Genomic DNA, 13,548 nt, shown 5'->3' with positions numbered 1-13,548 from the left:
CTCACTAGGCATACATTTTTTATGCTTTTTAGTTGTCCAAATCCAACTTGAAAGCAAAATATTAAGTTCACATGGCAAGACAGTTCACCAAGACTGAATGGAATATGTGTGGCAAGACAACAGAGCCTTTACATCTGTTTTCAGCCATAATTGCAGTTCTGAATGTGATGTTAAGCTCTAGCATGTAAAAAATCCTCCTTAGATATGGGGGAAAGTTAGAAAAATAGGTTCAATTCTCTTTTGGTGGTAGTAAGTTACCATTAGTCACATTATTGTTCCAGTTAAGTTTGGAAACCTAGGTGCTTAGAAACTATGAAATTTTGTACTCATACTAGTAAGAATTCACTGAGAAACCTGATTCCAAGGGTTTGGTTTAATGCAGGATCATAACCAAGTTTTTATTTGGAAATCTTCAGATCATGAGAAGTAAATCAAAGGCAAGGAAAGTAAGCTAATAAATGATCATTTCAGCAATCACTTATTTTATTGATAATACTAAATTCACTACTACAAAGGGAGGGAGAAGGGGGAATGTGAGTTTTAAAAAAGCAAAAATAATAAACTGTCCAGCTGACTCAAATTTCTGCAAAAATGCCAGTCTTGTCCTCAGTTGTCTTAGCCTTTATGAAAAAATTACTAATATTTTAAAAATCCATAAATCCTTTTGTTTTAATAATTTGTGAGGATGTCACTATTTCCCATTTAATTTTAAAAAAGTAAATCGGCATGCTTTTCAAGGTGTCTTGATGATGTTCTGGTAATCTCTGGGTAATGCAAGGGATGTTAACGTAAGTAAGAATTGGGCACAGAAACAGACATCAAACTGATATCATATAACATGTTTAACTTTCTTATGTACCACAATATGTATCTATACATGTACGTAGCCAGAAAACCTGTGACAGGTTTTTTTTTGGGGTTTTTTTTTTTTCATTTCTAGATTAAAAATTTGTCTCTGCTGGAATTAATTTTGTGTTAAGGGTATTAAAAACAATACCAGTCAAGAAATCCCATGATACTGAAGAAGGAAATGAAACACCCTTTAATTGAGGCTGGTTATCCTTTATTAGTACATGCAACACTAGGTTACTTTTTGAAAGTTATTTTGTTATGCATTGATTCATATAAGTTTCTGGATCAAATTTTGTTCACATATTTATTGTCATATCTGAAAATTATTTTATTAGCACATTTGCTGTACTGTCCTATGAATTTCAGTAAGATAAAACTAGAGATTAATTTTTAAAAGCTGATTTTTGTGTTTCAGATTTGTATGAACTTCTGAAAGAATCCTTTTTTTTTTTAACTCATTGAGATCACTTAAGTTAAACCAAAGTTAATTTGGCAGAGTATCTTGAATAATCCTTTTAGATTATGAAACAAAGGAATAGAAGGAAAAAATTGAAAGTAGATTTGGCTTTGCAGAATCTAAAACTGTCAAATTGGGTTTTGTTGAAATCATACTGACTACTTGAATTTCATAGCAAAATACATTAATTTGACTTGGTTTTATTTTCTTTTAAGAATTCTTTCTAATTTTTAATGCAGGTCTTCCTTGTCAAAAAAATCTCAGGATCAGATGCTAGGCAGCTTTATGCAATGAAGGTATTGAAAAAGGCTACCTTGAAAGGTAAGTGTTGTTTAGAACAAGAGAAAAATAAAAAAGATGAATCAGGGACATTATACCAAAACCTACTTTTTACACAGGTGCTGCTCTACAGACTGTCGTCCAGCTTTCTTCTCTGAAACAGGAAATAGCAGAATACTCTGCTTTGTGTTGTAAACCTGGAAAGATTAAGGATTAAAAATACCGTACTGGTAGTTAGAGAGGAAAGCAGATTCCTTCCCATGCAACTTCCCTTATGTGATGGTGGGTTAATAGAGTGGTTGTGTTACATCTGCCACCTGACTTGCTCCTGAGCTGTTACTTGAAACTTAATATCCTTCCGTTTTTCCTTTGCTGTGTGTCACCAAGGGTACAGTTAATGCCTTTTGCTCAGTTTATAATTAGGTCATGATATTTAAAAGTGCATTATGTCGGCTGTTTTATTCTAGAAGTTCTAAGCACATGACTTAGTCTTTTTTTTAAAGCAGACATATACAGTACATTTGCCCCAAACTTTTGGCACATGGTCTTGATGTAGAATGTATTTTATAAAATCTTAAGTTAATCATCTAAGTTACTTGAGCCAAAACGAATTGTGAATTGATCTGTTTATTGGGTGCTTTTGATCTTGAATGCTGTCAGTGGCAAAATAAGTTCAAGCCTGCATGATCCCAATTCTGTCTCAGAGAATTCTGTAAGAAAAAAGAAAGAAGTTTTTTACTTTAGATCAAAATGAAAGTCATCTTTCACATTAATATCTTAACCAGGATGAATGCTTGTTCTTTCATGCCACTGTTTAATAGTTTTGTCTATGTGAAGTTCTTCCAATTCATGACTGTATTGAAATTGAAATGATAGTTTTGGGATGGTTCCAACAGCTTGTAGTGCTTTACCTATGTTATTGATTATTATATCGAATTTCAGTTTTAACATATAGTTTCATCTCAAAATACTTACAGAACAGTGGAGGGAACAAAAACATTGGATTATCAACTTATGCTAAAATGTTGAAATTTTTTCACTTACGATCTAGAGCTGAATGCCACAGATTTTACACTTAAAACTATTACAGCGGGTGTGTATTTGAACAGTTTCCTATATTTTGATTCCTTTGTGTTTTGTGGCACGTGTCATTCCCATTATTTACTTCCTATTTTTCTGAAATTGATTTCCACTCATTTAAGGTATGTTAATATCCTCAACAGACTTTCATTCCCCAGCCTGTTAATAGCTCAGGACCAGTCAAAGGTCACTCAGCAGTTGCTTTTTTAAGATGTTCAAAGGCTTCTCTTCATCACCTTTTGATTGCAGTTTAACCTTGTGCAAAAATTACAGTCCAGGCTGTGGTTCTGGTTTTGCCTACAGATGTCAGAGACTGATAAATACTGAAATTGGCACCATGACTTTTAATTGGGAAAGGAGACTCTTTGAGGCACTAAGAATTCAAGGATGCAAAAGGTTTAAGCAGAAAGGTGACACCATCAGGAGGATGCCACAGTTCTCAGCACTTTGTATCTGGATTATCAGATGCTTTTCATTCACTGCTTGCTTGTGATTCATGTTTTAGGAAGAACAGAGTTGCAAGCAAATTAAGGTTACTATTGAAACTTTAATATGAAATTAACTGGAATTAATTATATTTTCCATAATTGCAACTTTTTTCTATCTATAATACTATATTTTTAAATAATACAGTGTATTACTTGGTTTGTCTGTGTTTCTTTAGCTCTTTCAAATCTATTTCATAAAGACATTTTTGTGCTCTGTAATTAAAGATAAAAAGACCACACTTGAAAACACGTGTACCTGATCCACAAAACAAAATTAGAGAGAATATTTTCATAGGAATGCAGCTGTATTAGCCAGAACACATTGATGTAACTACAGTCCAACTTTTTAATGTTTAGAGCAAATCTAAGAATGTATACATATAATTTTGTTTACTGCAGAGACTAGTCTATTAATATACTCTGATGGAAGGTGTTATCTTTCAGTGCCCCTTTATGATGAGGAGAGAGAAACAGAGCCAAAACATTGCTAGAGCATCTGGCATCAAATGTATTAAGAAAAAATCAGTGCTTCCAATAGAATGCATATAGAAATTACAGTCAAACAAAAGTCAGATGTCAAGTCAAATAATGGCTGATGCTAATGCCTGAAATGAGCTCAGTTCCTCACACTTTTTTTTGCTTGGAGTTTTATAAGTCCGTACTTTCCATGTTACTGTTGCATAGCTGCAGACACTTGGATGTCTTTCAGATTTTTTTTCTCAACTGAACCTGCCTAAAAAAAAAAAATTCTGCGTTTCAGTCTTGTAATTCAGATGAACTGCTGAAACAGTTAAACTGCACAACTATCTTGTGACATTTTAATGGCTTTAGATGCAAAGGTTAACATTCAAATGTGGCGTTTGCTCTGTGTTTGAGCACTTATTTCATGAGCTTCCATTTTTAGGGATGTGTTCTGCAGGCAGATGGAAACTTGATACTTGTATTCATTCATGAAAATGTGTCTATATAACTTTTTCACAAGTACCTGTATGGTTGTAAGCACCTGTTTCTGGGAAAAGATAGATAAATGCCTAAACACCATTTTGCTTTTTGTCCTCTTTTTTATTTTCTGCCTTGTTATGTTTTAATATCTGAGAACTCTGGCTTGTTAACTGTACAAGGAATGCTATCAACTTCAACTTTGGATGGGACTTCACTGCTCTGGAGTGCTTCCTTCGGGAAGATAAAACATTTGTGAAAGGAGCAGTAACAAAATGTAGAATAGAGGGCAAGAGAAAAATGCAGCATCTTAAACCACTGAAAGCAAACTTTCACAGCTCTCCCCTGTGTAGGGTTTTGAATCTTGTCTGTGTCCTGGCTGATTTGGAGCTTCAGATGGGAACCATGCACTGACTGGAGTTGGCAGGAGAGTTGTGGAGAACAGCTGAAGCAGGTGCTGTGCTCAGCTGACCACCCTGCCTCTATTCCTGCATTGCTGGCATGTGATGCTTGGTTGGGTTTAATCTCTCGTGGCATGGGAGCACTTCCATGTCCCCTTCAGAGCCACCATGGAGGGACAGCACAGGCAGCTTGAGCAGCAACTGCTTCTAATGTCTGATATATTTCTCCATGCACATTTACTCTCAGTAAACAGTCTTAAAATCAAAAAGATAATCTGAAGTATACACTACATTGAATCAATAGCATTTGTATTTTAAGTTCATAATAAGGGAAATGAAAAAAAATTTCCCTTCCAAGTTGTAAAGGGGACTTAATAGTGTGAGTTATTTAATGAGTTAAACCAATATAAATATCTTTATGATACTGTGATTATATTTATGCTGTTTGTTTTGCTATAACTTTAATTCTCTATGCTTTTCAATAGTAGAATGTTTTCTCTACATAGCTGTGGCAGTTTTGCTCTAATGTTTAAAAGATTAGCTAAGTATAGAGAAGACTGAAGGGTGGTTATGTTTTCTCATGTGCTTTTGTTACATTTATTTGCCTAGTGTTAGGTTTTGTCAATAGCAAAAAAGATATTTATCAGAAAAAAAATGTGGAATAAATTCAGTTCTCAGCTGTGTGCAGTATAATGGCCTGCAGACAATTATAATATTACAGGACACAATGGGAAGTACATCAGGAAACATATGAGAAATACTGAGTCATAATGTAAAGTTGTGTTTTGGTTTGGTTTTTTGGGGTTTTTAGGAGTTTTTTTATCTTGCTTGCTCATGTTCTATTGTAGTTCGAGATCGGGTTCGGACAAAAATGGAACGTGATATCCTAGTAGAAGTTAACCATCCTTTTATTGTCAAGTTACATTATGGTAAGTTGCAGAAAAATTCATTTTTATAGGATGAAAATGTGTGTTTGTCAAGATAGTTCCTAATACTTGCATTGTGGTTCAGAAAATCATAGAACTTTAGTGTGTTAAGTCCCAATTGTGCAAAGACTTGCTCTGTAATAATTCTCATGCAAAATAAGCACGACTGACTTCATGCAGTGTTAAATCTTTATAGGACTAAGAGTCCGTAGCCCTTTGTGCTATTAAAAAGCAGTTACTTATTAATGACTAGCCATTATTTTCCAAAACCTCTAATCTTTTGTATGACATACACTTTAAGTTATTTCCTACAGTTGCTTTGTTTACTCTATAGAAAACGTATGCAATGGCATTAATTCCACTTGCATCAAGATTGGTGGAAATTAGCCTTTTAATTTTAATAGTATGAGCAGCTGTAACAGAATACTTATGTGTAAAGGGGGAGGATATCAGTACTCTTAACATGTGCAGAAAAAAAAAAAGGTTTCTGGTTTGTTTGGGGTTTTTTTAGTTCTTTTTTTTCTTGGGGTTTGTTTTTTCCTATAGTTAAACCTCCTGTCTCTCTCACTTTCTGATGTGGCTTAAATTATGTACCTTTCACTATTTTATGTGCCATTCTTTTGGAAACTAGACTAAATGTCCCTGTTAAGCTGAATTTCTAGAGATTTTAAAAGGTGCGTTAGTTACTAGTTTGCCCTTTAAAATCTGGCTTCTTACATTAAAATCTGGAATAAAATGCTGGCTATGCTAAGTAAAGTTTATTTTTTAAGAAATTTTATTGGTGATTTGCTTTACTTTCACATAGCATGGGAATTACTTGGTCCATGGTAGAGGATCAGTTACCTAATCCATTTGAATACATTCTTCCACAAAGGAGAAAGTAAAATTAATTTTAATAATGAAAATAGTGGTGAATTATTTGGTATGTTATTTTCCTGATCATGGATAAAGTTAGGCGATTTTTTTTGTTTTAATTTATCTTTTCAGCTTTTCAAACAGAAGGGAAGCTGTATCTTATTTTGGATTTTCTCAGGGGAGGAGACTTGTTTACACGTTTATCCAAAGAGGTACACTTTTTTATTTGAAAAATCATCCGTTGATAGAATTTGACTATAAATTGTCTGTATTAGGAGAGTTTACATTTTAAATTCTGTTTCCATTGAATAAAATCTTAATCTGTTTTTAACCAGGTATGTTTTTTGTATGGTTGGATTTTTTTGCATAGAATAGTCGCTTCATGGAAGGGCTGATGGCAATTTACGTTATCTCTGAAAGAAGTTTTAGACAAGCAGTGTTTCTGTGCTGCTTTTTATACCTGGCAAAATTTTCTTCTGCTATTGCTACCATGCTTAAATATAAGACTCAGAGCCTGGATTTATACAAAGTGAATGTGTTCAAATTAACTGATTTATGTCTGGTTTAGTATCCAGAATTCAGGGGCAGATAAGATATATTATTTTTTTACCCATGAATGCAAAATTGCATTATGTATGAATATTTAAAAAGCGATAATTGTATTCCACTTCTTTCAGTAATTTTCAAAAAGTGAATATTTTGCCTCAGTCATGATGGTAATATGTCTGTGTAGATACAGGAAATAACAGCTTTGAAGAGTTTCATTACCTCAATTTAATTTGAATGTAATTCCTAAAATAAATGTCAACATCTAATATATCACCATATTTTTTAAAGTTTTTGTTTTCCATTACTCAAAATTTTGCAACAAGTAGCTTTTAGGATAGAGATTATATCCAATGTGTATCTGGTAGTCTGGACTTGCAGTTATAGCTGCTTTCCATTTTCCTTTGCTATGACAGTATCTGGGACAGCTGGGTCACCACTGCAAAGCTATATTGTTATTAAGAGGAGAGTAGAATGGAATTTACTTTGTGTATAGATGTATCCTTCTGTACTGACCACATAAATTACTACATTTATTTTCATGATGCTGTTTCAAGTTGCCTTTTGTCGTTTGTTTTGTCACAGATAACAAATAAGTTATTAGTGCTCTAAAATTGAGATACTTTTCTCTTGAAGTTCATAGTTCATTTTTGATTCCCAAAAAAGAATGTATATTGGCTTTCTGCTGAGGTCTTTTTCATCTTGATCCACTTGCATTTTATGAAATTTAATGTGGTTACATGAGAAATATTCATTATAGGTACCTGAATCTAAGCAAAGTGTTTATAACTGGTGAGTGAAATGGGCATGCTGGATGCTATTAATATCATCCTCATACCAATCCATGTGATTTTGAAATAGATTAGAGGAACTAAAAGTTGTTGCTTTTTTCCTGTTGACTACAAAGGGAAAAGTGATTAATTCAAAGCTGGATGTCTGCAGATGTTTAAGGTTAGGAAAGATGAGTCCCATGCAATGGTTTTAAAGAATGTAGTGTGGGTGTATTATCCTCCTCATGGGATCTTTTATTATTTGAGCTTTTAAATGTTTCTTATAGAGATTTCCCTTCTTGAATATGCCTGCACTAAATATTGGCTCTTTTGTAGAAGTAACATCAGCAACAACCTTTTGTACAAGCTTTAGTATCGCTTTCTATCTTGAAACTAAGGGGAAAATATATTCTCCATTCTTAACTCTTGTTTTAAATCATGTTCATCTTTGCTCCCTATTGCCATTCTTTTTTCCAGGTCTGTATGCTTTATCTTAAGGTATTAGTCTTAGATTCTAAAAACAAAACAAATTAAATAACTGAGTAGTAACTGAAATAGAATCAAATCATGCAGAATATTTTTTTATTTTTATCTTTTTCTACAGTCTCAGAAGAGTTAAATTGTAATGTATTCTGTCAGGAATCACAGCATCTGATATATTGGGACAATATGTTCATTTCAATGAGCATAAACAGAGATTAGTTTATCTTCCTAATCCAAAAAGTGGGATTGCTACCTGGGATCCTCCCTGTGCTCTTACACAGGCTGTTTACTTTGTTTACTCTTCCATCTGCCTTTTCTGCAGTTACATCTCAGGCTGCACCTTGGGCCTTTTACAATCACTGTAACTTCTTTCTCAAAGTACCTAGAGACGGTCATTCCAAAACCAAGATACATATGCTTTTCTTCCCTCTAACTTTGTAGATGAAATTTGGGCATTTGGACTTCTTCGGTCCATTTGTTGTCTGGAAATGAAATGGTCCCATCCAACCAAGAGGTAGTCACATTCTTTAAGTGCTTCCAAAATATTTCAGTTTCACTACGATGTGTCTGTCTGTTCTCTTGAACAATCAGAAACAGATAATCTCCTGGTTTGCAGAAAGAATAATATATTGCCTTTAAAAGTCCTTTTTCAAGTATGTCCAAGTATTTCAAGTATGAAATAGTGTGGGTTATAAAATCCTAGGTTTTGTGTAACCAAGAAATTTGAATTTTCTAGTGTTTTGCGTAGAAATGAATTCAAGTATTATAAGAAACCCTTCTGAAAAACCACTGTTGTTATTGTTTAGTTGGTGCTGGTGTAACCTTTACAGATCTCATATGTGAAATACATTGTGTTACTTTTTCAGGTGATGTTCACAGAAGACGATGTTAAATTTTATCTGGCAGAGTTAGCACTTGCTTTAGACCATCTACATAGTCTTGGAATAATATACCGGGACCTAAAACCAGAAAAGTAAGGCTCCTCTATGAGAAATGCAGTGTATTAATTTCATTTCTATAGCACTTCTACCTATGCACTTTTTCCCAACTGTTAAACTTCAGTAATTTACTAAATAAATTGAACAGAGGGAGGTGGGGGAGGTTTATGAGCTATTTTCATTTAAAAGGTTGGATTTCCCGTCTCAAAGAGGAAAAAGGATCATAGCTGAGGAGCTAGAGGGGCTCGTTGAGAGAACTTTAAACTCTGTTTGAGGGGGAATGGGGACAAAGACAGAGATAAGCCTTGGTGTGGCACACCACTCTTTGAGGGACGGTGTTCTACCAAGGTCCTTTGGTCTGCCATAGCAGTGGAGTTAGGGGATGGAGGTCCTTGCAGCAGGAAGGAAGAAAGGATTATCAATGTGTTAGAAATCCCAGAAGCAGAAGACAACAAAAAAATATTTGTAAAAATCAGCGACAAAAGGAGGGCCAAGGAGAATCTCCATCCTTTGTTGGATGTGAGGGGAAACATAATGACAAAGGATGAAGAAAAGGTTGAGGTACTTCCTGTCTTTCTTGCCTTAGCCTTTAATAAGAAGACCAGTTGTTGTCAAGGTACCCAGCTCAGTGGAAGACATAGAATGGGAGCAGAATTAAGCCCCCATAATCTAGGACGGAATGGCCAGCAGACTGCTTATACAACTTAGAACCTCAAAAGTCCATGGGACTGGATGGAACTCACCCAAGAGTACTGAGGGAGCTGGTAGAAGAACTCACCAAGCCACTTTCAATCATTTACCAGCAGTCCAGGTCAACCATGGAGGTCCCAGGTGACTGGAAGTTGGCAAATGTGACACCCATCTATAAGAAGGGTTGGAAGGAGAAGCAGGAAACTACAGACATGTCAGCCTGACCTCATTGTCAGGGAAGGTCATGAAGTCATCATCTTGAGTGCCATCATGTAACATGTACAGGACAACCAGGGGTTCAGGCCAGGCCAGCCTCGTTTTATGCAAGGCAGGTCCTGCTTGACCAACCTGATCATCTTCTATGATGAAGTTACCTGCTTAGTGGATGAGGGAAAGGCTCTGGATGTTGTCTGCCTAGACTTTAGTAGAGCCTTTTGTGACATCCCACCCTTAAGGTGAAAGGAGCACTCAAGATTTGTAAATGCTCATGGTGGAAAGAAATAACAAAAGTCAGAGGGTCTGAAAAAATCACAAGCTTTTATTAGTAAATTACGTACCTGGTGTGGAAATTGATATTTTAGTTCCTGACCTACTATAAAAGTACATGACAGTGGGGTTTGGATAAAGGGGTAAGAGGAAAAGGAAGAGAGAAAAGAAAAGGTGAATTAAAGAGGGGGAGAGAGAGAGAAGGAGAGAAAAAGAGATTAGTCTTGGCTCCAGTGTCAGTCCAACTGATGGGATGGATATCCAGGGTCCAGGGGGCACCACCTGGGCTTAGTGAGGGTATGTTTTTATAGATAGGTTTCCCTGCCGTGAAGGTAAGTTTCTCATTTTCTATACAAATTAGTTGTCACCCAGTCTGTTCTTTCAGACCTTTCTGGAAATGGGTTGGAGGTCTTTGGGGATATTGGGTGGTCTTTTCTTCCCCTACAGTCCATGCCCACTTCTCAACCTCATTCCTGTGCTTGTGCTGTACTGGGTTGTGCTTATCTTCAGGAATTAGAACAAGGATGTTTGTCCCAGAAAAGTGGTGCTGTATCTCTGCCCTCTTCTTTGGGCACGTCTTGTTCTTTCTCATAGTGTGTTATTACCAGCAATCCTTGCTTATTACTAGCAATTCTTATCTGTTGTTACCAACAATCTGTGGTTGGCTGCACAGCTAGATGACTTTCAGTGTTTGAGACATACACGTTAGCCCCTTATCTTCTGTGATTCTACACCTTTGACACTGTTTTCCACAGCATTCTCCTGGAGAAACTGGATTCCCATGGTGTGGATGGGTGCACTCTTCACTGGGTAAAAAACTGATTGGATGACCAGGCCCAGAGAGTGGTGGTGAATGGAATTACATCCAGCCAGAGGCTGGTCACCAGTGGTGTTCCCCAGGGCTCTGTGTTGGGACCAGTCCTGTTTAACATCTTCATTGGAGACCTGGACGAGGGGATTGAGTACACCCTGAGCAAGTCCACAGACAACACCAAGTTGGGTGGAAGTGTTGATCTGCTGGACGGCAGGAAGGCAGTGTTTGCATATGGCACTTGAGGACATGCTTTAATGTTTCCCTCCATGGAAAGTGCAAAGTGGAAAAGGAAAGGGATAGGACCTGGCTCATGTCTTACCCCCAGGATGAAATGCAGCTGGAGGAACTAAATCCACCATGTAGGGGGTGTTAAAAAATCCGGTTCTTGGATACCTTGCATGCTTTGCAGTGCAGTAATATTCAGTAGTGGTCAAGGACAGTTGGCATCTTGGAGAAGCATGGCCTTTCTTGTGATTGAAGTGAAAAGGTGGAAGCCTAAAGTCTGCTCCAAGTATAGGGCCTGTGGGTCCTGTCCTTTGCTACAACATGAGAATATTTATTACTTGATGTTATTTGAAGTGGTCAATAAGCTTTGAAATGGTAATTACAAATTAATACTTGTTTTGTATGCATATGAAAACATACCGGGTATAAGAGAAACAGAAGTATGCCTCTGTTTTTAACAATTATGATGATGCTGCGTGTGCTGCCGATGGCCAAAACTGCAAGTTCAATATAAATGTTACTATGTACTGAATTTAATCAAATAGTCGAATAAAACTATGATAAACTGACTGTTTCTTAATCTTTAAAAAGAAAGAATGGAAGGAAAAGAAAATGTCTAGTCTGAAAGTATCTTCTAATAATTCATTTTCATGCATGTTTAATTTTGCCTGTCTTTGTGTATCCTCTTCTGTTTATTCCTAAATATTGTCAGTATGTTGTCTGAAACAACACTTAAAAGATATTTTAATTAGTTTTTATATTCTTTTTATTGTTTTTTAGCATCCTGCTTGATGAGGAAGGACATATCAAACTGACAGGTGAATAAAGAAATTGCAATACTAGGATCATTTCTGTTCCCAGTAAAATCTTTGCATGTTCCTTTTGGTAAACCAGTATGATAAAATAGGTTATTTTAACTGATCGGTAATTTAATTGTGGAAGCAAGTAGTGTAATTAGCTTAAAATAAATGAAATACATAAATATTTCAATAAGATACCTGCTTTACAAGTATATCTGGTGTTACGGACCTATGGTAATGTGGGGAGGGAAGGAGAATCCTGTAATTTCCAAATTAGTATTTGGTTGTATATACAAATGATAAAAGCATAACATTTTACGTTATGGTAAAAGTATCAACCTTGAATGTTTTTAAAAAAAAATTTACATTCGGAACTATTTTTTTTTCTTTCAGATTTTGGCTTAAGTAAGGAGTCAATTGATCATGAAAAAAAAGCCTACTCTTTCTGTGGAACAGTGGAATATATGGCACCAGAAGTTGTTAACAGACGAGGCCATACGCAGAGTGCAGACTGGTGGTCTTTTGGTGTTTTAATGGTAGGTTTCTGGTAAATCTAAATAATAGCAAAACTGTGCTTTGCAAGGTGTGGTGAAACAAATCAAACACTAAACCCTAAGGTGAGCTTTACATAAATTTTAACTACAAAGGAAGTCTAAATTGTGTGAAATTAATAACACCACAGAGTTTGGATCCAAGAACATGGACTAGGTATCATATCAACGCCAACAATATGCCATATTTTTATTATCATTTAATTCAAATACTTTACATCTGTAGTAGCTTGAATGTTTTGGGGACCAAGAGGAATATGAAAGTATACAGAAAAATACTGTCTATTCCAAAGTGGGGAAGAAATTTAGATCCAAAATTTAAATTTGAATTTACATTCAAGAGGAAAAAGAAGATTGGTAACTTTCTAGTTAGAGTCTACGGTGTAATTACGAGTTAGTGGAATAATGACAACTGTTGTTCTCACGCATCAAAATGATCTAAATGACACTGAGCTGATATAGGATATAGTTGCTCAGTTGCTTAAGGCATTTCTGAGAGGCGTAATTACTGTAAAGTTGCAGGGTCAGGGAAATATATATATGGAGTATGAATTGGAAAAGAATAACAGATCATGTTTGGTATTTAAGGAATGCTGAAAGACTTTTCATATTTAAAATATTTGTTTGCATTTTTGACATGGAGATTAAATAATTCTATAAATGTATTCATTTCTTACTGCTTTTGCTACATATACCTGTAACAGTACAACTAATGTGTGTGCTTTATAGTACAAGAAGGACTTTTGGGTCTGAAAATAGGTCATCCTATTGCTTTATGATGACTAGAATGCTGTTGTGATCTGTAAACTGACTATGTAAAAGTAGCAGCTGATAACTCTCTCCAGACAAGCATACACACTCCTCACAGCCTCACATTTTATCACTAAGAACAATTAAAAGATAATTACAATGTAGTTGCAGAATATTTGTTGTTGATAACACAAACATAATTAAACTTCAGCTTTAAT

The 13,548-nt window shown here is 35.5% G+C and overlaps 1 protein-coding gene across 2 annotated transcripts in view; it reads left to right on the top strand.

Moving 5' to 3' along the window:
* Nucleotides 1–1,550: 1,550 nt before the first annotated feature.
* The window catches only part of RPS6KA3 (ribosomal protein S6 kinase A3), a 39,418-nt gene continuing 27,420 nt past the window's right edge, over nucleotides 1,551–13,548 (top strand). For both annotated transcript variants that reach the window (XM_032100789.1, XM_032100788.1), the window contains exons 1-6: nucleotides 1,551–1,630; nucleotides 5,345–5,425; nucleotides 6,410–6,489; nucleotides 8,943–9,049; nucleotides 12,010–12,047; nucleotides 12,423–12,565. In XM_032100789.1, the coding sequence (XP_031956680.1) occupies nucleotides 1,600–1,630; nucleotides 5,345–5,425; nucleotides 6,410–6,489; nucleotides 8,943–9,049; nucleotides 12,010–12,047; nucleotides 12,423–12,565 (480 nt within the window). In that variant the 5' untranslated portion in view covers nucleotides 1,551–1,599. The remainder of the gene's footprint in view (nucleotides 1,631–5,344; nucleotides 5,426–6,409; nucleotides 6,490–8,942; nucleotides 9,050–12,009; nucleotides 12,048–12,422; nucleotides 12,566–13,548) is intronic.

This window comes from Corvus moneduloides, chromosome 2 (assembly GCF_009650955.1).
Source record: "Corvus moneduloides isolate bCorMon1 chromosome 2, bCorMon1.pri, whole genome shotgun sequence".
In the NCBI taxonomy this organism is placed as follows: Eukaryota; Metazoa; Chordata; class Aves; order Passeriformes; family Corvidae; genus Corvus; species Corvus moneduloides.
Note: the sequence above shows the minus strand (reverse complement) of the source record. Positions and strands in the feature narration are given on the sequence as shown.